General features: G+C 52.5%; 8 protein-coding genes across 8 annotated transcripts; 5 read left to right on the top strand and 3 right to left on the bottom strand.

Moving 5' to 3' along the window:
• The first annotated feature begins 321 nt into the window (after positions 1-321).
• On the top strand, positions 322-964 carry BDV17DRAFT_256007 (DASH complex subunit DAD3 family protein). The gene is made up of 2 exons (XM_073757003.1): positions 322-593; positions 659-964. The coding sequence occupies exons 1-2, from the start codon at positions 396-398 to the stop codon at positions 932-934; spliced, it is 474 nt and encodes a 157-aa protein (XP_073618395.1). The 5' UTR covers positions 322-395; the 3' UTR covers positions 935-964.
• Positions 965-1,105: 141 nt separating this feature from the next.
• Positions 1,106-2,648, bottom strand: BDV17DRAFT_256004 (mitochondrial 37S ribosomal protein uS5m). Its single transcript, XM_073757002.1, has 2 exons — positions 1,538-2,648; positions 1,106-1,468 (listed from the first exon to the last, which is right to left on the bottom strand). The coding sequence occupies exons 1-2, from the start codon at positions 2,577-2,579 to the stop codon at positions 1,209-1,211; spliced, it is 1,302 nt and encodes a 433-aa protein (XP_073618394.1). The 5' UTR covers positions 2,580-2,648; the 3' UTR covers positions 1,106-1,208.
• A 162-nt stretch (positions 2,649-2,810) lies between these two features.
• BDV17DRAFT_256003 (tRNA (uracil(54)-C(5))-methyltransferase) lies at positions 2,811-4,627 on the top strand. The gene has a single exon (XM_073757001.1). It carries the CDS (start codon positions 2,832-2,834, stop codon positions 4,590-4,592), a length of 1,761 nt encoding a protein of 586 aa, XP_073618393.1. The 5' UTR covers positions 2,811-2,831; the 3' UTR covers positions 4,593-4,627.
• A 62-nt stretch (positions 4,628-4,689) lies between these two features.
• On the bottom strand, positions 4,690-6,488 carry BDV17DRAFT_256002 (actin-related protein 3). Its single transcript, XM_073757000.1, has 4 exons — positions 6,271-6,488; positions 6,167-6,189; positions 5,737-6,092; positions 4,690-5,653 (listed from the first exon to the last, which is right to left on the bottom strand). Exons 1-4 carry the CDS (start codon positions 6,303-6,305, stop codon positions 4,757-4,759), a joined length of 1,311 nt encoding a protein of 436 aa, XP_073618392.1. The 5' UTR covers positions 6,306-6,488; the 3' UTR covers positions 4,690-4,756.
• A 139-nt stretch (positions 6,489-6,627) lies between these two features.
• Positions 6,628-9,322, top strand: BDV17DRAFT_255997 (threonine aspartase 1). Its single transcript, XM_073756999.1, has 5 exons — positions 6,628-7,385; positions 7,437-7,636; positions 7,697-8,704; positions 8,759-8,868; positions 8,923-9,322. Exons 1-5 carry the CDS (start codon positions 7,279-7,281, stop codon positions 9,034-9,036), a joined length of 1,539 nt encoding a protein of 512 aa, XP_073618391.1. The 5' UTR covers positions 6,628-7,278; the 3' UTR covers positions 9,037-9,322.
• A 372-nt stretch (positions 9,323-9,694) lies between these two features.
• BDV17DRAFT_239650 (TFIIH/NER complex subunit TFB4) lies at positions 9,695-11,294 on the bottom strand. The gene is made up of 2 exons (XM_073755930.1): positions 10,959-11,294; positions 9,695-10,894 (listed from the first exon to the last, which is right to left on the bottom strand). The coding sequence occupies exons 1-2, from the start codon at positions 11,002-11,004 to the stop codon at positions 9,789-9,791; spliced, it is 1,152 nt and encodes a 383-aa protein (XP_073618390.1). The 5' UTR covers positions 11,005-11,294; the 3' UTR covers positions 9,695-9,788.
• A 9,370-nt stretch (positions 11,295-20,664) lies between these two features.
• BDV17DRAFT_239671 (uncharacterized protein) lies at positions 20,665-21,157 on the top strand. The gene has a single exon (XM_073755931.1). The coding sequence runs from the start codon at positions 20,787-20,789 to the stop codon at positions 21,090-21,092; it is 306 nt and encodes a 101-aa protein (XP_073618389.1). The 5' UTR covers positions 20,665-20,786; the 3' UTR covers positions 21,093-21,157.
• An 827-nt stretch (positions 21,158-21,984) lies between these two features.
• BDV17DRAFT_239624 (uncharacterized protein) lies at positions 21,985-22,473 on the top strand. The gene has a single exon (XM_073755929.1). The coding sequence runs from the start codon at positions 22,172-22,174 to the stop codon at positions 22,430-22,432; it is 261 nt and encodes an 86-aa protein (XP_073618388.1). The 5' UTR covers positions 21,985-22,171; the 3' UTR covers positions 22,433-22,473.
• The last annotated feature ends 310 nt before the right edge of the window (positions 22,474-22,783 follow it).

Below are 22,783 nucleotides of genomic sequence, written 5' to 3'. Positions count from 1 at the left end.
AACCCTTTCGAACGCGTGAAAGACGCCTTGTGGTAGACACAAGAACGAATGGTGGATTGTAGTCACAGCCATGTTGGAAAAATATATATGTTCAGGTTTCCTCTGCATAACCCGCTCATAACGCCGACCCAAGCGCAAAATCACAATCCACTAGGTTATAGAAGACAGTATCACAGGAAGAGAGCTGCACTAGACAGCTATATTAGTGAGCCCCTTATGATTGACCCCAGGATCCCAAGTGTTGGGCATCGGCAGTCAGTCAGTTCAAAAAGCGCGTCCTCGACTTTCTTCCCCGCCAACCGAAAACAAACCCGCAACAACACCACAACCACAATATCTATCCCAGACCACAAGAGTCCAAACACCCACCTCACTTGATCGATCAGATCCACAAAATGTCAGACATGGACATAACACCTACCCCCTCCCGAACAACAACACCCACCGACCCCCCCGACCACGCCGAATCTCTCTCCCCCGTCCCCGCACCAAGCACCGAAAACGCCTTCCTGCGCCCCTCGCACCCTCTCGTCTCTGATCTCGAGCAGGAGGTGCTGGATGAGTATGCCCGGCTTGCGGAGAATGTGAACAAGGTAATCACCTCCCTTATCCTCACCCAATCCTCTTCAAAGCACGGCTGACAAGCTTTGCCTGGCAGCTTTCCGACACCCTCTCAACCCTCGCCGACTCCCCAACAACAATCACGCTCGACGGACTGCGCCAGTTAGAGCGGAAGACGGCGACCGTATGCACGCTGCTCAAGGCGAGCGTTTATAGCATTATTTTGCAGCAGCAGATGGTTAATGAGGCTGAGGCGGAGCAGCATCGGGGGCAGGGGATGGGTCAGGGCGGAGATACGGTGACAATGACTGGGATGATGGATGTTGGGGCTGGAGCTGGGGTTGGGGATGTTAGTTATACGGAGGGGTATTGATTGTTCTGGTTGGATTGCGGGTTCGTTTCGTTCGTTGCTTGGCATAGGGGTTCGGCGTTGAGTATTTGTATGGTTTTATACCCCTCTGCGTTTGTTTTGAACTAATATAAGGCAAAATGTGGAGGTGAGGTGAATTGAACTTTGATGCTTGATTGAGTGGTAGAGTACAAATACATGTCGATGCTATGAGGACAAAATCAAAGAAAAAAAAATTATATACATCGCCAGAGGAACCCGAACCCGGACAATGTGCCATAATCGTACAACTCTACTCCTACGCTTCTTGCATTCTTCCTGTTTTCTGCCGCTGCGTGTAATCTACGCGTCCAGAGTGGTATACCTTCCGTACATCGACCAACTTCTTTCCACGGGCGCGGGCGATCTCCTCCGGGTCGCGCTGGTCCAGCAGGGCTTGGTAAGTGGCCTTGACTGTGTTCATTTTGTTCCGGGCACCGGGGACCTTGGCCGCGATGTCGTCAATACCGGCGGCGCGGCACATCTCATAGATCAGGCTTTGGCAGCGGAGACCGAAGCCTAGTAGAATTTGTTAGCTTTGCCCTAAGTAAAGTTAAGTGGGTGCTAAAGTGGGTGCTAAGAGCTTACCAGGAGGACGGCTCATGAGTTTCACCTGCACGGCACCGGATTTACCCGTGACGTCGCCGAAGATTGTGCGTTTCTCGTAACGCGGAATAGGCTTCATGTTTCTCATAGCACGGAGTCTAGCCTGGATGTGTGCGTCTGATCCTTCTTGGGATTTGCCCTCGCCGAGACCGAGGAGACCATTTCCATTACCGGCAATGGACAGGACGTATGAACTGCGGACTTTACCGAGACGGGTCTGGTTGACAACGGACCTGGTAACGAGGGTGCGAACTTTCAACTGGTTAATCGCCTCCCAGCTGTACCCGGTGACCTTCATGAGCTGTTTCATCGCATCATTTGGCTCATTTTTCAGTCTCTCTACAGGCTTGGGTTCGTCGGCGGGATCGTATTTGATAGGCTTGGTACCATGCCCCTTTAGAGTCTCTCCAGCCTCAAACAGGTCCGGCACCAGCGAGCTGTGCGGGTTCAGCTCGTTTTCCTCCTTTCCCTTTGTCAGGCGAACTGTCTCGATGAATTTTACCCATTCGGACATTGGAATATTGTCCGGCATCTCCTCAAAAAATTTACCGAAGTCCTCGGTAAAGTCCTCGCTAGTCTTTAGCTTCGCATTGTAATCGCTGTTGCTTTGAGGGGCGCGGATGTGCTTGTCGACACCGGGTTCGATCACGGAAAAGTCGTCGAGATACTTGAATTTCATGGGGTCGGTGCGGATGCGGAACTGCTCGGCCAGGTCTTTTGGGTCAATGGCTGCCTCACCGGCTTCAACTGCGGCGAGCTGTTCGGGCGTGTAGTGCTGCTTCAGCCAGGCCTTTTCCTCCTCCGTGTAGGGCTTGAAGTGGTCCGGCGTCATCTCGTCCGTAATCTGTTTCAACAATTTACCGTCGGTAGGTTGAGCAGGCGTTAAGCTCTTGTCCCCCTTGTTTGCCTTGTCTGCGAGCTGCGTAGCCGACAACTGGAACTGGCGACGGGGCACGCGAGGCGCTGTGGCAGCGGCGCGCGAGAAGCTGCAGATTAGACATCTGGCGGGGCGTGCGAAGGACATGATAGCGGGTAGGCTCTCTGGCCTCTTCAGGCCGAAGGGAGGGAGAGGATGGTATGAGGGAGAGTGGAGCGTTGGTCGGAGGATGGTGGAGGACAACTTTTGAGACCGCCAGAACAAGAGAAATTCTCAGCGCCCGGACCGGCCAATCAGCGCCCACCCTTTCCTGCTTTGCTTCTCAATTTCCCCCCAGCGACACTTTTCTTCCTTCCTCTTCTGCACTCTCTACTATTACAAAAAGTTGAGGGTTCTCAGATGTTTCGTTTCTTGCAGTTGTCTGTTACTCGCCTGCTGAAATTCTGTCCCACCCGATCCTCGCCAGCCCAGCTGCTCCCCGTCGCAAATTCGATTCCTGTGCAGCAACGGTATGCGCACCAGTCGTCTATAATGTCCGCACCGAACAAGAACTTTCACAAAGGCCCCAAGCGGCAGAGGAGGGACAAGTCTAAAAAGAAGGAGAAGGTCCACGAGTTCGACGAAGTTTTGCAGAATGATGTCGACAAGCTGCTGAAAAGGAGCAAACCCGACGCCGACGCCGATAGCCCGTCCGATGCTCCCACTCCGCAGCCCACACTCCCAGAACCTTTTACAGAAATTGAAGTAACTGTCGCCGAAATATCCTCGACAGGTGATGGATTGGCGCTTTCAGAGAACAGTGACCATGTCTATGTTGTTCCCTTTACTGTTCCTGGGGACAAGGTGCGCGTGAAAGTCGTGCGCCACGTCAAATCACTTTCATACAGTGTGACGGATTTCCTCGAAGTCATTGAACCCGGTCCGCAGCGAAAAGATGAGGCGATTGGATGCAAGTACTTTGGCAAGTGCTCAGGTTGCCAGCTCCAGATGCTGTCATATGAGGACCAGCTGGCGCACAAGAAGCGCATCGTGGAGAAGGCGTACGCCAACTTCTCGGGCCTCATACCTGAATTGATTCCTGCTATCAAGGACACGTTTCCATCGCCTTTGCAGTACGGTTACAGAACCAAGCTCACCCCGCATTTTCCTGCGCCTGCTGGGAGAAACAAGCAGTCTGAGCCTCTGCAAGTTCCACCTATCGGCTACACATTCAAAAACCGACGGCAACACCTGGATATCGAAGATTGCCCTCTAGGCACGGACATAATCAGACAAGGCCTCAAGAGCGAGAGAAAAAGGGTAGCAGAGAACATCCATCATTACAAAAGGGGCGCAACCATCCTCCTCCGCGAAACCACCTCGCGCGCACCAAAGAAGGGCTCAACAGACGCAAACGACAACACCAAACCAACAATTCCAATAGCCTACGAAAGCCCCAACAAACCGCACCAAGAATCCGGCGAAGTCATCACAACCGAACACCCCGACTACACCGAAACAAAGCGCTGCGTCACAGACCAAAACGCGACCTCGGTCGAGTACATCGACGACTACCTTTTCACCAACAAAGCCGGCGCCTTCTTCCAAAACAACAACTCCATCCTCTCCGGCTTCACAGAGTACATCCGGCAGCACGCCCTTTCAAACCCCGACACCACCATCACCTCCACCTCCACTGACCCATCCTCATCATCTCCAATCAAATACCTCCTAGACGCCTACTCCGGCTCCGGCCTATTCACAATAACCCTCTCCCCGCTCTTCAAATCCAGCCTGGGCGTCGACGTAGCAGGCGACTCAATCATCTCAGCCCGCGAAAACGCGCGCGCAAACAACCTCCCTAACACGGGCTTCGCGGCCGCCGACGCAGCAGTCCTCTTCAAGGATGTGCCGTACCCAGCTGATCAGACACTACTGGTGATTGACCCGCCGCGCAAAGGGTGCAGCGAGGACTTCCTGCGTCAGATGCTGGAGTTTGGCCCGCGCCGGGTAGTATATGTTTCGTGTAATGTGCATACGCAGGCGCGTGATGTCGCGGTTATGGTGCAGGGGGATGGGAAGACGGGGGTTAGGTATGATATTGAGAGTATTCGCGGGTTTGACTTTTTTCCGCAGACAGGGCATGTTGAGGGGGTTGCTGTGCTCAATAAGGTCGTTTGAGTGGGTGAGGGGGTGACTCTTATAGAATAGGGCAGGCGTTTGTCTGGATATAAAAGTTATCATACAGCGTATATACAGAATCTATTCTCGGACGAGGTTCAATTTCAGGAAATTTAATTGCATGGATACTATAGACAGGATAAGGTGCAGTGAACAATTCTAAACTAGGTGCCAGGGCCACCGAGGAGGGCGAACCTCCGGACAATACTGGGGCCGATTTCATCGTATTCGGCCTTTGTGTGGCAGTAGCTGCGGAACTCGGGAGTCTGACCCAGCAGACTGCCTCCAAACCACGGGCCGTGTCGCTGTCGCTTATGTGTCACGACCGCCACGTCTAGACCACCACTCCGCGCACCTCCGCTGCGGGCTTCCGAGGCACGGATACGAGCGTCGACCAGGTGTCGGATGTCACGTTGCAAGCGGCGGCCGAAGTCCTTGTAGAGGGTGGAACCTCCGGACAAGACAATGTTCTTGTATAGGCCTCTTCGGACATCAATGGGCGAAGACTGAATAACGCCATCCACAACATTGGGGAGAGGAGTTAAGAAGTCAGAGGAGTAGATTTCGGGGTTGAAGAAGATCTCGGGAGCAAGGAAACGCTCGTATCCGACGTCGATTGTGACGCTGCGGCCGTTGGGCGAAGTCACGGTGTGCTTGAGGAATCGATCCGGCTCTCGGTCGTAGCGAGCGAACTCCTTGACTATGTCAGGAGACACGTAACAGTATTCCTCCTTCACCTTTTCTGCGGTCTTTAAGCTGCTATCGGGTTCACCGCGGTCTCGGAGCAAGCTTTGTACGAAGTAGGTGATGTCTCGGCCAGCAAGTGGGATACTTTTGATAGAAGAACCGATGACGTAGCCTTCTGCGACGGGGATAACGTGGGTGACACCGTCACCGGAATCGATTACAGTTCCGGTGAGAGATCGATCAGTCACTTTAGAGGAGGTCCATGAAGCAGCCAGGGCGAGCACGGCTTGAACGGCAATATATAGACCGGCGCAGTTGAACGATTCGAACATGATTTCGGCAGTGTTTTCGCGGTTCTCGGGAGGGTTAAGCGGCTGCCCGTAAAATGGTGGTCAGTATACCCGTCAAAATACACGCCATATCGATCGTAGGTACGGCTAATGAGCTTAAAACCTACAGGCTCGGTAAGCAAGAAGTAGTGATCCTCAGGCTCGACGCGCAGGTACTTGAAGATCGAGTTCGACCAGAATCTCTCCATTTGGTCCCAATTGTCAATTTGTCCATGACGGATGGGGTAGTTGATGCCGTAGCCTGGGCCACTGGCAGCCGAGAGAGCTTCATCACCGATGAAGAAGTCCAGATCCTCCGTGCCACGCTTTGCGGATAAGTGTCCACCAGCACCTCCACCTGAAGCTAAGAACGAAGGTTTGTTCGCAACAGCAGGACGCCCGGCGGCTCCCGTGCTTCCGGCACCAGCTTTCGTAGCAATTGCGGTAGGGAAGACGAACGAGGGCGAATCGTTACCAGCGAAACCTGCGGGCTGTCAGCTCGTCCGGGCCACGGAGTGCGGGGGGAGTTCGGCTGGGGTAGCAGCTGGGAGCATATACCAAGCTTGGAGTACCCAGTTCCGCTAAAAACGAGAAAATTAAGAGTTAGCCACAGTTCATCATAAAATCTAGTTGTTCGAATAATTGAATATGGAGCGACATACTTGTCCATGACAACGGCCGGGGTTTGGGAGGTCATGGCAGATGAGCTGGGGCGCACACACGCTCGCCCTGACACCAATTCACGAAAAAGTTGTTCAGTGAGCAGGTCTGGATGAGAAAGCAGGCCTAGAAAGTAAACGTCAAGAGAAAATCGGAAACAACACAAGAGCCGGGGTGAAGGGAGCGAGGAGGGGGCTCAGCCTGGAGGTATGGAGGTGGGCAGGCAGGCAGGCAGATTGGCGCAGGCGGTGGCCCCAATACCCAGGTACGTAATGATACAGCACCCGCCACGTGACGGTATGGTCAGCCACAGACTGTCCCACAGAGAAGCCACAGCCCACACGACAACTGTGGCTGGAGATGTGAATGCAGAGTCTATACAACCTCTTGTACACGCTTCCTGCAAGTGGGTGAATTGATCATGAACACCTTTAGAATGACTCCCAGCTGGTAATTTTTCCATCGTATTAGGGACTCGATTGCAACCAGAAATGGCACTGTGCCCGGATCTCAAAGAAGCAACTGCCGACTCTCCTGTTGGGAAGTGAGTAGAGGAAGGCACAAAGTCCCGGCCTCTCATGACCTCAATCTGCCACCAAGTTCACTTGGATAGTACTCTGTTCTCCTCAATCCATCAAGCTACCCTAAGCTTACGGTTCCCACTCTCTATCTTTCCCAGTGGTATTCTTCGGCTATCCTTACAGTGCCTAAGAGCTGTGTCCTTCCCTCATACCCCCCTCAGTTGCCCCAAAGCACTGAGCAGGAGAGCAGTTATTGCTATTGTTGAGGCCATTCTTTCATTTACCTAAGCTACTCGCGCTGTCTTGTCCTGAAGTGTTTGTACTGAACCGGTGCACTTCTCACTCTACGCATAAGTCACTTCTACTGTGCGCATTAACCGTCCTTCGCCCTCCGTGAAATGCCTCAGTAGCAGTCTGGCGTCCACCCTTTTGATCTCTCTGCTTACCGCCAACCTCCCCCCTCTCGACCAGCAGACAACCCAGGTCACCATGAATCACCCAAAGAAAGGAAAACATGTCTCAGCCATCTTCATCCATGCCGGCGCCGGCTATCATCGTCGCGACTTCGAGAGACCCCATATGAAAGTGTGCGAGGGGTGAGTACACTCGGATGCAGTGCTCCTTCGACGGTCGCTGATTCTGCATAGTGCGGCGAAAATGGCAATGGGTGTACTCCGTAACGGCGGTTCGGCGGTCGACGCTGTTGAGATTGCAATCATGTACCTGGAAGATGCTGAAATCACCAATGCTGGTTACGGTAGTAACACGACTATCGAGGGAACCGTCGAGTGCGATGCAACCGTGGTCGATCATCTCGGACGCAGTGGAGCTGTTGGTGCTGTGGCGCGTGAGTACTCATACTTCGTAGGATGCATCCAACTTTTCCGGGGCTGATGTTGTTGTTTAGAGGTGAAAAACCCCGTTTCACTGGCGCGCGCGATTCTTGATGCATCGAAAGAACCCTTAACACTACATCGAGTGCCCCCAAACTTCCTTGTTGGACCCGGTGCTACAGACTATGCGTATGAACAAGGGCTGGTAGTGCTTCCTCACGATGGTCTTGTGTCAACCCCAGCAAGACAGCGGTGGATGCAATGGCAGAGGGAGCTTAAAGAAGCGGATAGCCGACAACGGGCTCGCTCACAAGGCTCCAATGAGATTGATGCCGCTTACTATCGTCGCCCAGTTAGGAGTTATCAATTGCCCACAAGCCCTGCCAGCACACAATCGACGTCGATACCAATCCCTGGCTCTCAGATGGACAGCAAGAATGCCAGTGAATACCCAGTTGCGCAAATTAGCAGCTTCCCACCTCCGTCAGATGTCCAAGTTCCGCCTTCAGATACGTCAAAGGCCAAGAGTGACACCTCCAGCGGGGGTCTGTCGCCAACTCAACCATCTACCAACCCGTACAGAAACACGGTCTTCCAGCCCAATCCGCTGAGGGCTGGCATGCAAGCGAGCGTGCTGATGGATGTTGACCCGCCTTCACTTCCATCCCATGGCCGTGACGGATCGCTGCCCGAGATGCCAGAGTTATCTAGACTGCCTGACTATTTTGGCTACACTGAGGATCGCGTAAGTGATACGGTAGGTGCAATAGCTGTCGATAGCTATGGGCACATCGCAGCTGGCTCTTCATCTGGTGGAATCGGGATGAAACACAAAGGCAGAATCGGACCTGCAGCGCTGAATGGAATTGGCACCAGTGTGATTCCCGTCGACCCTAATGATCCTGAAAGGACTTGCGTCGCGAGCGTCACTTCCGGTACTGGCGAGCATATCGCTACTACAATGTGCGCCAATACCTGTGCCTCGCGGGTTTACTACACTCACCGCAAACGCCCTGATGGTACCTTTGAGCAGGTAAGCGAAGATGAAGCCATGGCAGCAATGATTGCAACGGACTTTATGGGTAGGCAAACCTTTCTCTACAGCTGACCGAGCAGATACTAAAAGAGGTGGCTAGGTCATCCCGGTGTAAAGTCCAGCCACTGCGAGGGCTCAGTTGGAATCATGACTGTCAAGAAGACGATAGACGGAATATATCTATATTTTGCACATAACACCGATTCTTTTGTGAGTTCTGCATGTTATACCTTGGGCTGAATGAGCTGACGATATGCGACAAAGGTCCTCGCCAACATGAGTAGCGAAGATAAGAAACCGTCCTCTGTCATGTCTCGCAGCAACGGACATGGAAGCATTGCGCAAGGTGGCAAGGCTTTTCGCACAAAAAGACTCTAGTGCCATGACAAACATTATCTGCGGTTGTCTACAGCGTTTTGCACCAGCCCTAGATGAAAGCAACACCAGCCCGTGCCATCACTATGCCCGGAGCTTTTCCTTTTGACAGCCACTCAAAGATACCGTGTCTTTTCATACTCGTGTCTTTTCACCTACTGCCGTGAGCTAGGCCTGCTGAGACTTTGTTTCACTCGCTTGTGCAAAGTTCTGTTACTAATGCATCATAGTTGTTGCTTTGGGTTCTTTGAATAGGTTCAGCGGAGCATGCTTGTTTCTCAAGATTCATTGTGTATTCTAAGCAAATTATTTATATTGTTCAAATGGTCCAGTTTTCCAATGGATAAGCATTGCGAAGATATCAGCTGGGACCAAAATGTTCCTAAATCCGTACTTGCTTCCCAACCGTGTTCGCCCAGTGTATTTGAGAGCCAGGAAACCACATTCGGGAAATTTCCCAGTTCCTGTGAACGGGAATTTTCTCCTATGAGTATGAGAAGAATAAGAAGCAGGCATAGGCGGCACTGTAAGGCTCTACTTGGGGCTTACTGTTTGCCCGTTCGTTAGCTCTGTTCCGTATAGCAAGCGACACTTCACTTCGAGGGGGAAACATTTGGCGATTAGATCGACAAGTGCCCGCCCAGCGCGTAGTTGCATGTGCTTTATGTCCGAAGATTATTCAGCTCTCTCTCTCTTCCAAAGTGCCTCGGCCCCGGACCAATTTAGACTATATGATATTGACACCGATAATCGCCTCAAGGCCCCGGCGTCGGCGTCGGCGTATTTGACACTCCATTTGCACGAACCTTCTTTTTCTTCTTCTTCCGCGCCACAACAGCCGGCTTATTACCGTACTCGCCCATCGCCAGATGCGTCCCGCAGGTAAGACAGTCTCCATTCTCCGGCGGTTCGCAGAAGATACTCAGACAGATACTGCAGACAAATCCAACGTCCACGACGCGGCGGTGGCAGAAGCATGCTGCGCGGAAGTCCACGTCCACGCGGGTAGGCAGGACCAAGTGTCGACGGGACCGCTGGTCCGGGAGGAAGGCCATCATTAGGTACTGTAAAAGCCCCTTCGGTTGGGAGAGGGGCATGTAGATGCCCTTTGTGGCGTCCGAGGCCTGTTGGAGGAAGACGGCGTCGCCGGAGAGTTTCGCGACGTCAATGGGGATGTGGAGGCGCTGGCATGCGAAGATGGAGTTCATGATGGGGATGTACTGGTGCGCGGAGCCCGTCGCGGAACTCACGGAGATAATGAGGATTCGGGACTGCAGGCCCTCTGTGCCGCCGTCGTTGGCGGCCTGCGTGGTTGTTGAGCGTCGCGCGAGCATCGAGTTTGTGCTTGTGTCTGGGTCGCCGGAGGGGTTTAGCGAGGTTATGTCGCCACCGCCGTGGGCTTCGGCCCAGGCGATTGTGCGGCGGTTGATGTGGCTGAGGGCGAGGGTGAGTGCGCCGGCCATCATTGTTGATGTGCTGTTCTCGATGTCTGAGCGGGATGTGGAGGACATTAGGTTGTGGAGGTTTGATGTGACTTGTTCCTCGACGATGCGGAATGGGCGGTATTTATTCACATGTCGGCCGCCACCGGTACCGTTGGTATCAGCGGTCATTTCGACGTCGCCGTCTGGGTCGGCTGGTGTTGTTGACGGGGTGGGATAAAGCCATGCCGCTTTATGGCTGTGTGAGGCGACGACGGCAACTTCGTTTGCGTAGTTGCAGGCAAGGTGGGCGTTGAGGAAGACGAGGATATTGGCCAGGGCGGTTGAGAGGGGGAGTTGGTCTTTTCCATCTTGCTCGAGGAGCGCCCAGGCGTGTGGGTTTGTGTCGAGGATGACCGTTAAGAGGGACGGTGCTGGGTCTGAGAATCATTCACCATTAACGACTCGTTTGTTCTAGGTAAAGGTGTACGAATGTGAGCTTACCATGGGCACTCGTTTCATAGTGCTCGGTCGCGTCTACGGCGTTCATCCTTATAGGTTGCGCGGCTCAGAGAGAGGAGATAGTTCCAGTATTCTGGGAACGGTGAGTTGGAGATCGCTTGTACCAGGTATGGCCGCAGCGATAAGTCGATCTTTCACTTGAGGGAGAAGAGCATCATGAATGAGCGGCTGAATCGCCCTCGTCCAGGCAGATTCGCAGCTTGAATTTGGGGAATACCCTGAGTTAAGCCTGGAGCTGCGCAGATATTCCCAAGGAAGAGAATAATCGTCAAACTCGGAGAGTCGGAGGTTCCATATCGAGCTGCCGCCCGGACAATTGAAGCTCCCCGTTCAGCCTCAACTGTGACGCCGGGCACGTGACATCAGGTATATCCAACTGCTGCCCAGACTACAGAGTTCTTACTCTAATCTACAGAAGAACGTGTCTCTAGTACGGAGAACTAGTGGCCAATAAAGGCGAACCGAGAGAGGTATTCGCACTGCATGACTGAGCTAGCTCAAGATATGAAGTTGCGTAGCTACTGAGCGGAATATGTCCGACATGCACTTGAAACCTATCTAGGTCTAACCAGCACGGGTGATGCTGGCATGCAATTCGACTTCATTCTTTCACTCAAGCGTGGCCTCAGGTTTGACATGGAGGAGCTGACTATCCTTTTCCTCCGTCTGGCTGAGGACTGGAATCTTATAAGCATCCTTAAGAGCTGAAACAGTCGGCTGGCTGAGCGGGCTGGCATTCGGAGTGAGTCCAGGCGTAGACCCGCCCTTGCCTTCATGTTCTGTAAGACCTTTCCGAATCGCCAAAACAGAGTCGGCAATGACGGCATCGATGCCTTCGGCAGCTTGCAGCTACACGACAATGTTAAGAGGAGTTTTCTTATGAAGTAGGGTTCAGAAGCTTACCTTGACCTTGTGAGGGTCGTTGTTGGATGTACCGTAAGACACGCAAACAAGTCCAGACTCTTTGACCACGCGGATGAGACGAGGGCAAAGGACGAGGCATTCGGCCTGGGTCACCACTCCAAGCAAGTTCCAGCGAGAAGCGAAACGGATCGCCTCCTGCAGACTACTAGCTCGAATATCGCCAATAGGGCTGGAGCCAGAGTCGGTAAGGAAGAGAACAGGGATAGACGGCTGCTTGAAGGCCAACAGCAGGCAGATATCCGGATTGAAACTGGAAAGGATCATGTTGCGACCTTGACCCAGGTTGTAAGCCATATTCAAGACTGTGTCCACGAAGGAATTCAGCTCCACAGCATATGTGTCCATCTCCTCCTCCTCGCTCTCGTATAACATGGGGTATTCTTTGATAATGGTTAGAGACAAAACTTCGCTGGGCTTAGTCAATGGCCGAACTTACTCAACTCCATGTTGAATCCAACATTCTGCGGTAGGCGCTTGAACAACTCTTCCAATGTAGCAAAGGGAGCCTGGATAGAGTTGCCTCGGGTATTGCCCTTGAATCCCTTCTTCTTGAAGTCACGGGTATGCTTGATCTTTTCGTTCAGCTCAAGCAGATCATTTTCTTTGCCACCAACAGACATCGATCGGGTGCGAGGAGGAGCGTTACTTAGTTCGCTTCCGTCGGTGGGAGTCATCCTTGGTGACACCGGCGTTCGAGATGAACCTTGTTCTCCAAGTTGAAGAAATTGCTCCAGCGTGAGGGTATGGACCGGAGCGTCAATTCCAGTTTCGCTTACAAGGAAATCATGGTAAATCACAGGAACATGATCCTTGGTAAGCTGGATATCAAACTCAACGTATGACGCGCCGAGATTTGCAGCTGCAATAAAAGACTGAACGGTGTTCTCGCCCAGTTGCAATGAGTCGCGAGTATCGAAGTTCTTACCCAAACCACGATGTCCGATGACCATCGTTGAAGCCATACTCCTCCAGTACGTTTGTTCCCTGTTGATAGACATATTCGGGTTCTTGAAAGGTGTAATGATGAGGAAGTTGAATGTAATAGAGCCGATAACTTCCAAGGTGTTGGCAGCCACGATAGGAACAGTAGAGTCGCCCTGGAGATTGCTTCGGTGAGATCCGACAGTTGGCTTTACACTGGAAAGCAGAGCAACACCGCGCCCCACAATCTGATCTTTCGAGCCCGAATAGGTGGGAACAAGGTCAAAAAGGAGTCTAACCTTGGTTGGATCCGCTGAATGGAAGACTATAGGTTCTGTTGCGATATTGTCTTGCACGGGAAGGTCAATGATTTCGGGCTCTCCGTTCGCACCGTTAGCGGAGACCACAATAGACAGGGCAGTATCAAGCTGAGTGGCGTGCGCATTCTCCATGGGAATACGGTCAAGATTCACAGCTTCCACATGCTTTCGAGTGTCCATAGTGCCTAGACTGACTAAGATCATGGCTTCGTCGGTGAGATACCGATGTCCAAATGACTTAACAGGGTCAGCGCTTCGTGAAGGAGAACTCCCTGCAGAGCTTGCTCCGTTGGATTTCTTCTCTAGAAGAGACGATTGCTGAGGCGACGGCCCAGATGTCAAGGGACCGGATGTATTGGGAACAGTCAAAGAGGGTTCTGCTTCGGGAAGCTGCGGTTCCGGGGTGACTTTTGCAAGACATCTAGCTACGTCGAGATGTCCACGCAGAGCGGCATGCTCCTTTGCAGTCCAACCAGATGAATCTTGTCGCACGAGGTCTGCACCAGCCTCGATCAGAGCCTCAACGACACTTAAAGAGCCGTCAACGCTAGCTACAAAAAGTGGAGTCCACGAGTATGTAGTTTCGGCGAGCTCGGTGTCTGCCTTCTGGTCGTTGCTGCCCTTCAGGAGAATGCGGGCGCACTTGTCATGACCAAAGCGTGCTGCAATGTGCAATGCGGTTTCACCCTGTTGATCTTGGTAGTTGATATCAACACCAGCATCCACCAGCAGCTGAACAATGTCGATGAAATTGGCCTTGACGGCCAGTGCGAGCACCGCGCTCGATCTCGAAACTTGCTTGCGAATTTTTACCTTGTCTTGAATTTGTCCTTTCCAGTTCTCAGCCTTTAGAAGAGCCTGAGTAGTCAAAGGGTGTCCGCCAATGACACTGAGATGAAGTGGAGCCCAACCATCATTGTCCTGCCAGCGCGGCGCATCAATCCCCTCGCTGATGTCGAACATATCCCAAGCTTGTAAGTGCTCGATAATGATTTCGCAGACGACCCTGAATCCGTGCTGCGCAGCATAATGCAATGGTGTACGGCCAGACAGATCTTTCGAAAGCAAAGACTCCCGTTGGTTAGGACGAAGGTTGTCTAGCAGATGTTCAAGCACCGACACTGCAGGGTCAGACCTGTCCAAATGCTGTGGGCGATTCGCTTCCTTCGACACTGGTCGAGGGGCTTGCAAGGTCGGAAGAGCGGCAGGTGTGATATAGTTGGAGGTATCGAGAGGAAAGTCCAAGACCATTGACGCCGACTGTTCCGAGTCAGTGGTCGCTTGAGCACGGCCAATCGCGATCACCAAGCGATGAATACAATTGCGCTTATTAATGTCGTCCTCTTCCTCAAGGGAATCCGACCGTCCAAGAACAGCTGCAATGCATGATTTGGAGCGGTAGTAGATGGACCGCTGGAGAAGGCTCCGAAGAACCTTTGGGAAGACGTCCTCGCCCGCCTCGTCTGCGGCAGTCTTCAGATCCTCTAGCAGCTCTAGCAGGACATGGGTATCATCCTTCCGCAACGCTTCATCAATTGTAAGGAGCATGTTGGTAGGGAGATTCAAGTTCGGTCGAGAAGGACCACCCCTCTTCAAGGAAAGAGAAGAATGCGTCGAACTGGCATCGTCAAATGTCTTCTGGTCACCCAGAATAGAGAGCCAGTCATTGATTTTCTTCAATACCTCTGCAACCCGGGTGTTGGAGGCAAAAGGCAATGGCTCTACCTTTGTCTCAAGGTACTTCTGTTGAGCCTGCGCCCCAACTTTTTTGTCCAGCTTCTTGGTAATCTTATTGAACCCACGACGGTTGACCTCGCCATACCATTGTAACTTGCGGAATTGTCCGCGCAGCTCGAGCAAAGCGGCCAGAAGGTCCTCCACATCGTCCGCATCCAACTGACTGCCATCCATAGGCTGCGAGTAGCGATCTGACAAGAGCTTCAAGCGGCGCGAGAAGTCGGCATACTTTTTGTTGTAAAAGTGGTCGACATCCTCGAGGTTTCGGTCAAGAGAGTAGAAGAAGCCTAGAAGGGAGCGTTAGGAGGGCCGCTGGGCGGTCCAAAACACGCAACAATCAGATAGCTCACCGGCGAGATCTGCCTCGTGACCCGCCTTCACACGTTCCGCTGAGGATTTGATGAGCTGCTTCAGGGCCTTGTACCGGATGTAGGAGGTACTCCATTCCGGCACCATATTTCTAGGCAAATTGCGTCCGAACTTCATGATTGCGGGAGTATCTCAAATCCCTGCAAAAATTGAAAACAAATGACTCGGGTATGAATTTGCGACAAGATTCCGCTCAAGAGTAGAAACTGCAGAAAAAGGGTAGAAGTTGCTTTATTGGTTTGGCTGTCGGCGGTTGACCAAACTGCGGCGCAACCACTGATTCAAACAAAGGAAGGGACGACAAAAAGTTATAAGAAGGATGCGAGGCGGATAGAGAAGAGGGAACAGAAAGAGAGCTTAGACAAAGACGCCATGTGTCAGTTTGAATCGAGAACCAGGATGAAGATTGTGTGTAGGAAGATGGAAAATCTGGAGGTTCCTCCGTGGATTTTGTAGGGCGGAAAGGCTCGGAGAAGACGAGAGCAAGGCCGAGAGATTAGATTGCTGGTGAAGATGGACGTCAGCACGTGGAGAACTGGCGAAAGAATGAATCTGAAGCAGCGGAGTCAAGAGGACGAGGTAAAAAAAGATGCGGTCAGGGCGCGCCAGGACGCGATCATCAACGGGATGGACTGTGGAGAGGGCCACAGCGCCAGCAAGTAAGCTTGACCGTGCGGGACACCGGCCCTGATGAGTGGCGGCGAGCACTGGTCGCGGCCCCCAGTGACCACCATGACCACAGTGCTGGATAGCACATCCATGGATGAGGGTGTCGAACCGATGCTGGGCGTGGGCGGCGCACCAGATTTGATTCGCCTTGCCATCGGCAGGGACCAGCGCTCTTCGCCAAGGTACAACGCGAGGGCAATGTAAGGTACAGGCATATCACAGAGATGCCATACTCCGTACTATAGCAGCACTCACCTTACCACAGGCCTGGGTCAGCTGCCTCGGTAGTCTACGCCGCATACAACGGAGGGGCGGGGCTTGGCAGGCTCATCCTGGCCGCAACAACAACAACAACAACAACAGATTGTATAGGGAAGGAGCTCTTTGTCGTCTGCTCTGCAGGTAGCGGTCAGCACAGAGTACGGAATGCCGTCCCTGGTTCTTATAGACCGCTCGACGTACTTTTGGTCATCCCCACGCATCTCAACAGCAGAGCTTGAGTGTATTGATGCGATCAGACTTGGGGCAATGGCCCATCCTGATGCATAAGTCTAAGTTCCAGCCTTCAGAAGTTAGCCTTCCAGCTCCAGCTCCCTCAACATTGGGGAGCTCCGCGCGGAGAAAGATTCCTAACTTCCATTCTGTGACGCTGGTGCGACTCTAGCTTCCCACCAACTGTTCACGCGCCTCTGCCAATGATCCTATCTCAGCCGAGAGCCGGGGTGCCTCCCACGGCCACCGCAATGTGGGGTTGTATTTCCAACACTGCGATAGACCCTCCGTCCGTACAGAAGGGCAATGCATTATGTGCAATCGCCATCTTTGCGCTCTCCATCTCGAACCGGAGTATCATAAGTGTCCCCGATGGAAGGTGAGCTATCAGATATATCAGACTGGCTATTGATGGCACTAAACTTCTCGTTCGCAAGGACGAGGAACTATACGAACCTGCTTGCAAAGAAGCAGCAGACAGGGATATCCCCATACTCCTGAGCAAGATCAAGGTCGCTGCTCTCCTCGAAAAAGCTGGCGGGCTGCGCTGTTCGCTAGCTAAAGATCTGAAGTATAATCGGTCGATCCCACCACGCTCATGGGCGGCATGAATTATCATATTGAGATCCAGTTCGACGACGAGTTCAGCTGGCTTGCTCGTATTCGAAGGGTGGATGCTACATTCCCGCCTCCAGATGTGCGAAGATATATAATGCGCAGCGAGATTGCGACTCTTCAGTTCCTAGCCATAACAAAGGTTCCCACGCCCGCAGTTATAATTACAACCTGGACAAGAGCAACCCTGTTGGCGTGGAATATATCCTCTACGAGAAAATGCCCGGCGAAACCCACCATTGGTATAACGCAACAACGGACCGGAAGTAGCGGCTTATAGACCAGTTAGCAGACATATATATCGAGCTGCAGAGGCATCCTTTTCATTTAATCGGCTCGCTGGACATACCAGGGACCAAGCATATCGGACCCCTCGCTCGAGAAGCATACACAGACTACATTGACTCCCAAATGCACCCCATAGGCCCCTTTACCAACACCAACGACTTCATACATACGAACATCCCACAAACGCTGGACCGCATAAGACGAGGCGAAATGTATGCCTCATGACCAGTCGACGGATCTCTAATCCATCGCCTCCTCTTAGACTCCATCCCCAGCCTCTTATCCCAATCCCAACACTCTAATGACAACCACTTCTACCTCCGCCACCCAGACAACAAGGGCGACCACATCCTCATCGACGACGACTACAACATAACCGGCATCCTAGATTGGGGGTGGGCATACACAAGTCCAAATCATCAGCATTTACATCCCCGCTCATGCTCTTCGAGGTAGGCCAATTCTATTCCGGAAGTCTCGAGCTCAGCTCCGACAAGGCGTATTTCGCGCAATGTCTGCAGGAGAAGGGTCATCTAGACCTTGCGGAGATAGTGAGAAGAGATCGAGTCTTGCATCTGTTTGACTTTTGCAACGGGTATGATTTGTTGACGGATTAGGGGAGCTTCAAGGTGTTGTTTTGGGGGTTGAGGCTTGCACTTGGTCTTGATGGGGTTTGGTTTGGGATAGCTGGAGGGAGAAAGCGTTGAGTGAGTATGAAGATGATGAATTGCTGAAGGAGCTGATCACCCGTGGACACGGCTAGTTGGGGTGCGCGCTGAGAATAAGAAAGTTACGGGAAGAGGTAGAGCAAACATCTAGCGCTACAGATAGAATTCCATGTCCCTGAGGTGCGAAAGTATCGAAATCATCTAGGCACGCACAAGTGTACTACGAGGGTAGACCTCAGGACAAGATGAGTTGAAGCAGTTGACAAGCTTCAGTGGCCACATGCTGAAATCAAAAACCTCATGGTTCTCTACGCGATGTGCTCAATCTAATACTTAAGCATCAAGACAAGAGCTACAAGGCCGCCACCAGCAAAGGAAACGAAGAACCAAGTCAACTCGAGGACGCCGAACCCTCAACGCGCCGGAACGAAACAAGAAAAGTCATCAAACAACGCTGTATCGTATTCCCAGGAAAGCATTGGTAAAAGTGTAAAGAAGAGAAGAGAAGAAACGAAAACAAATGCAAGCGTAAACGTCTATGAAACATGAGAATGAGAATAGAAGAATAGGTTGGCTTTCATCAATCATCAATACAGATCCCTCTAGATACAGGCAAAGTGGTGATGCCCAGTAAGTCCATCTTATTACTCCACCAAAGGCTTTAGCGCCTCAACACCAATTTGCAGCACGAGCTGGTTCCTCGTCTTCTTAAGCATATTGCTCAAAGCTGCGACGCCACCAGCCGTCTTGACAGCCTCCCTTGCTCGCCGGCCAATATCACCCGATGCAGCGCAAGTCAAATTCCGGACGCAGGTGACACCCCGGTGGACGAGGCCGTCGTCTTCTTCCGCGCAGAGATTAAGCAGGAGTTGTACGCCGCGCGGGCGGTCAAGGATTCCGGCAATGACGGGGTCGAATTCCGTTAGCATTGCTAGGGCGCCGCCGGCGGCTCGTTGGGTGGTTAGGTCGTCGGTGTCTGTTAGGGCGAGGAGGATGTGGAGGCGCTGTGCGGCGCGCTTGGTGCCGTCGGCCATTTTGATGATTCCTGATTCGCATGTCATGAGGTTGCATACTAGCTCGCAGGCGGCGCGCTGGATTAGGGGGTTCTTGGAGAGGAGCAGGTCTTCTATTTGGTCCCAGGCGTTGCGGACGATGGACTCTGCCGCTGCTGCGTCGGGGTGGGTGGCGAGGTTCGTGAGGGCGAGGAGGCTCTCGAATACGGGTAGCATGTCCAGCGGTTGGTCGGCAGTGGCGCTTGTGGCCTCTTCGGGTGCGATAAGCGCGATCAAGGGTCGAATGGACGAGGTAACATGGGGAAAACCAGACAATGGAAAGACATGAGATGGGTTGACAGAGATAAGGATTCGGGCAAGGGCGTGCGATGCGGTTGAGATGTTGGTTTTGCTCGCGCTGGCGCTGGTTGCGAGACCGAGTAAGAGCTTGGCAGCACCTTGCTGCGCCAGCGTACCTCGCGATTTGGGGTTCCACGATAGGGAGCGCATTATCCGGCCGATGAGTTCGTGGTTCGAGGTCGTGGTGCTTCTCCCGCACGCCACCAGAAGCGGTACCACGCCAGCATCGATAACAGCAGTACAGCGAGCCATGACATGCTTCTCATCATCGAGAACACTCGGGCCGCTTCTTGTTCCGTTTGTTTTCGCCTCAGCATATGACTTGAGCTGAGAGATTTTTTTCTGTTCCTCAGACAAACTGGGAAGGAATTGTGTAAGATTCAAGATGATCATCAGGCCTCCATACAGCACCGACGTGTCGTTCGACTTTTCTTGCAGGACTTTGATTAGGCCCTCGAGGAAACTGGCGTCCCCGGCAAGTTGTTCCTTGACCTCCGGTTTTATTGAAGAATAGGCTAAACCCTCGATCGCATTTGAGATGTGCTCGCCCTCAGGCCTGGACATCAATCCCTTGAATCGGTCAACAAGCTCAGTAACATTGTTGTCGCTCTGAGCCTTACCATCTGAATTGGTGCCGTTGCTCTCTTTGGGAGACGCCCGTAATTTCGCGAGTATAACTGCCGCCAACTCCGAGCTCTGATCACTGCCGTTTGTGAGGGTGTGGGAAAGCCAATCGGAAAGGTTCTTGGAAATTGAATCACGACTCGTGCTGCTAATGCAAGCGGCGTTGAGCAGCTCCAAGACTGTTGTTTCCATCCTCTTGCTCTTGGCATCCCTCGCAGTAAAGGACTTGACAGAGGCCATGAACTCATTGGAGAGGAAAAGACCGGCCGCGATCTCCGGAGCAACAGGGAACACGGCGGCCGTGGCGGAAAAGGCGACGATAATGTCGTCGCTGCGGTTCTTGCTTAATTTGGCGGTAATTATCTTGGAGAACTGTCTTGTTCCAGTATCCCGAGCAGATTCCAGGTACTTGACAGTAGCCAAAGTAGCCTGGCTTCTCCACTCAAGAGGAAGCCGGTGATCAAGAGACGTGACAACGACGTCGAGGCTCTCATCATCCATCAAATCTCGCAGCTGATCAGCTTCCACTGCAAGCAGCCGGGCGATACCTTTGAGTGACCGCCCATCCAGATCGTGGCCGGATTCCATAAGCTTGGCGATGAAAAGCTGGAACAACTCCCGCTCACAGTGCAGACGATCATCTTCTGACGGCCAAACCGCATGATCTAGAACAACAGTATCAAGACACACCGCAGCACCATCACCCCTGCCATAGAGATCGTCGAAAAAAGTTGTAACGGAGATCTGAAGCTGACTGGAGAAGTACTGGCGCACGCTCGCACTCTGTCGAACTAGACCGGAAATAATATCATCCTGAAGGGACCCCAACGTATGAGCCTGATGCGAAAGCAACAACTTCGCACACTCCAACGCTACATTCTCCGGCGGAACGAGCCCATCGGTCCGCAAAAAGCGGGCGGCGTCCTTTCCAGCCTTCTCATCTTTCTGTGTGGCGTACCGGCGGCAGAGATCGAGCAAGTGGTGATCGTCTCCTTCCTCTTGCTGAATCTTGATCAGGGCATCTTTGACAGTCGCATTGTCGGGAGCGAGCGTAAGGGCTTCTCGGAGATTTCGGACAGCAGCCTAAATTACATCACGGAGCGCGTCAGCCACAGCGCAGCGCACGGGCAGTGTTGAGAGGGGGGAAAGGTACGTAGCAAACAGCCACGTTGGACGACATGTGATGACAGGGATGATAAAAATAGGCTAGGCTGGGCTGGGCTTGCTCGTACCTCATGGTGCCCAGAATCTCTCAACTCAACGGCCTCTCGAGAAAGGCGTACGGCGCGTTCCTCGCCTGTGGCGTGGACCATTTCAGCTTTGGCTCGGGACTTTGTGTGAGTACGAAAAGCTGGCGCGTGGATAACTAGGTATCGGCGAGTATAGTGTGGCCAGTCCGGTTGGATCGAAGCAAAGTTGTATAGTCGAAGTGATGACTGGAAAGTCTGTTGAAATCGTCGTAGTCGAGGGGGAAAATGGAAAGTCGCGGAGGGTGAGGGGTGAAAGAAGATAAACTAACCCACGCACTCCGAGACAGTCGACAGATAAAGAAAAACAGCAGTCATGGAGAGGAGGAAAGGGAAATTGGTGCCAAAGCTGCAGTAAGCTGACCTGGACTTGTTGAGGAACAGGACAGGGAAGAATGGGATGTGATAGATTATTAGTTAGTGGGAGGGAGAAGACTCACAGGTGCGCAGAAGCTGTCCGTCCGTCTGAGACGGGATCGCACCTTTTTTTCTGCAGTCACCCAGTCTTTCTACACCACAAACATCTACTGCTACAGCATGCCTAGTCTACCTGCCCAGTTTGATCTCGGTCAACTTCCCTGCCGTTCCCTGACCAAGACTCTCCTCGATGATCCCATCCACGATCAAGATGATGCAGCGCACGGGGCCAGCCGACTCTCCGACTCGTTCTCTCCCCTCCGTAGACCGGCACTTGTTCACATCGGCCTTTAACTCCGGGATCAGATAAGTAATGATCGCGCCCGCTCGGCCTCTATTCCTCAGACAATCGAATCACGCGGAATGCCAATGCCCATCGCTCCCCTCCAATGACAGGCCCCGATACGAGGCCATCCTCTTTTATGCTATCCCATTATGAAGTTAGTACTCTCCGTAGTGGAATCCGATAAGCAAAGCCCCTCGGATCGCCGCCAAACCAACCACAGCGGAGAGCCGTAACACGTTGCTTTTCCTCTGCTGCTGGTTGAAGTCATGCCTAGAAAGCCCAAGATTATTCAAGGCAAGGCGAGTGTCGTACTATCGTGCCCCTTCTTGATTCTTGTGTGTTTTTTTGTCTTGGTGATCTGCAAGGAGATCAGTCTGCAGCGACCCTTTTCCGAGGTTCTCTACTCTCCAGTCTTCACGGAGCATTCTAGACTATCGACTCTGTATCTACTCGGGACGGAGATGTGTCCTTTCCGAAATCCTGCTATGGGTACGATGCACTTGGCAAGCATTCCAGACACAGGGTAAAGGTCGGAGAGTCAGATGTTCCATACTGCCGCGGGACGGCATCCGACTGGAAGCTCTCTCTATCACCTGAGACTCAATTGTGTTACACAATCTCGACATCGTTCGGCTCGGAGACCTGAAGTCGTACTTTGTAGAATACGAAGGCCCGAGTTTCTCTCCCAACACTTGGGTAAAGAACGCGGGATATAGCTGCAAGTAAGTGCATGGATATCAAAGCCCAACCCGTTTGTAGACTATGTCGTTTTTCCTTTCTCGCTGTTGAATCCATTAAAGTAGCGAGTCCCATTAAACTCCGTTTTTATGACTATTGAAGACCAATCCGCCAAGTCTGCGTTATAATCTCAGATATCA

This window comes from Aspergillus undulatus (assembly GCF_047715775.1).
Source record: "Aspergillus undulatus strain CBS 261.88 unplaced genomic scaffold BDV17scaffold_9, whole genome shotgun sequence".
NCBI classification, from domain to species: domain Eukaryota; kingdom Fungi; phylum Ascomycota; class Eurotiomycetes; order Eurotiales; family Aspergillaceae; genus Aspergillus; species Aspergillus undulatus.
The sequence above is the reverse complement of the archived record's forward strand: the minus strand, read 5'-3'. Positions and strand labels throughout refer to the sequence as shown.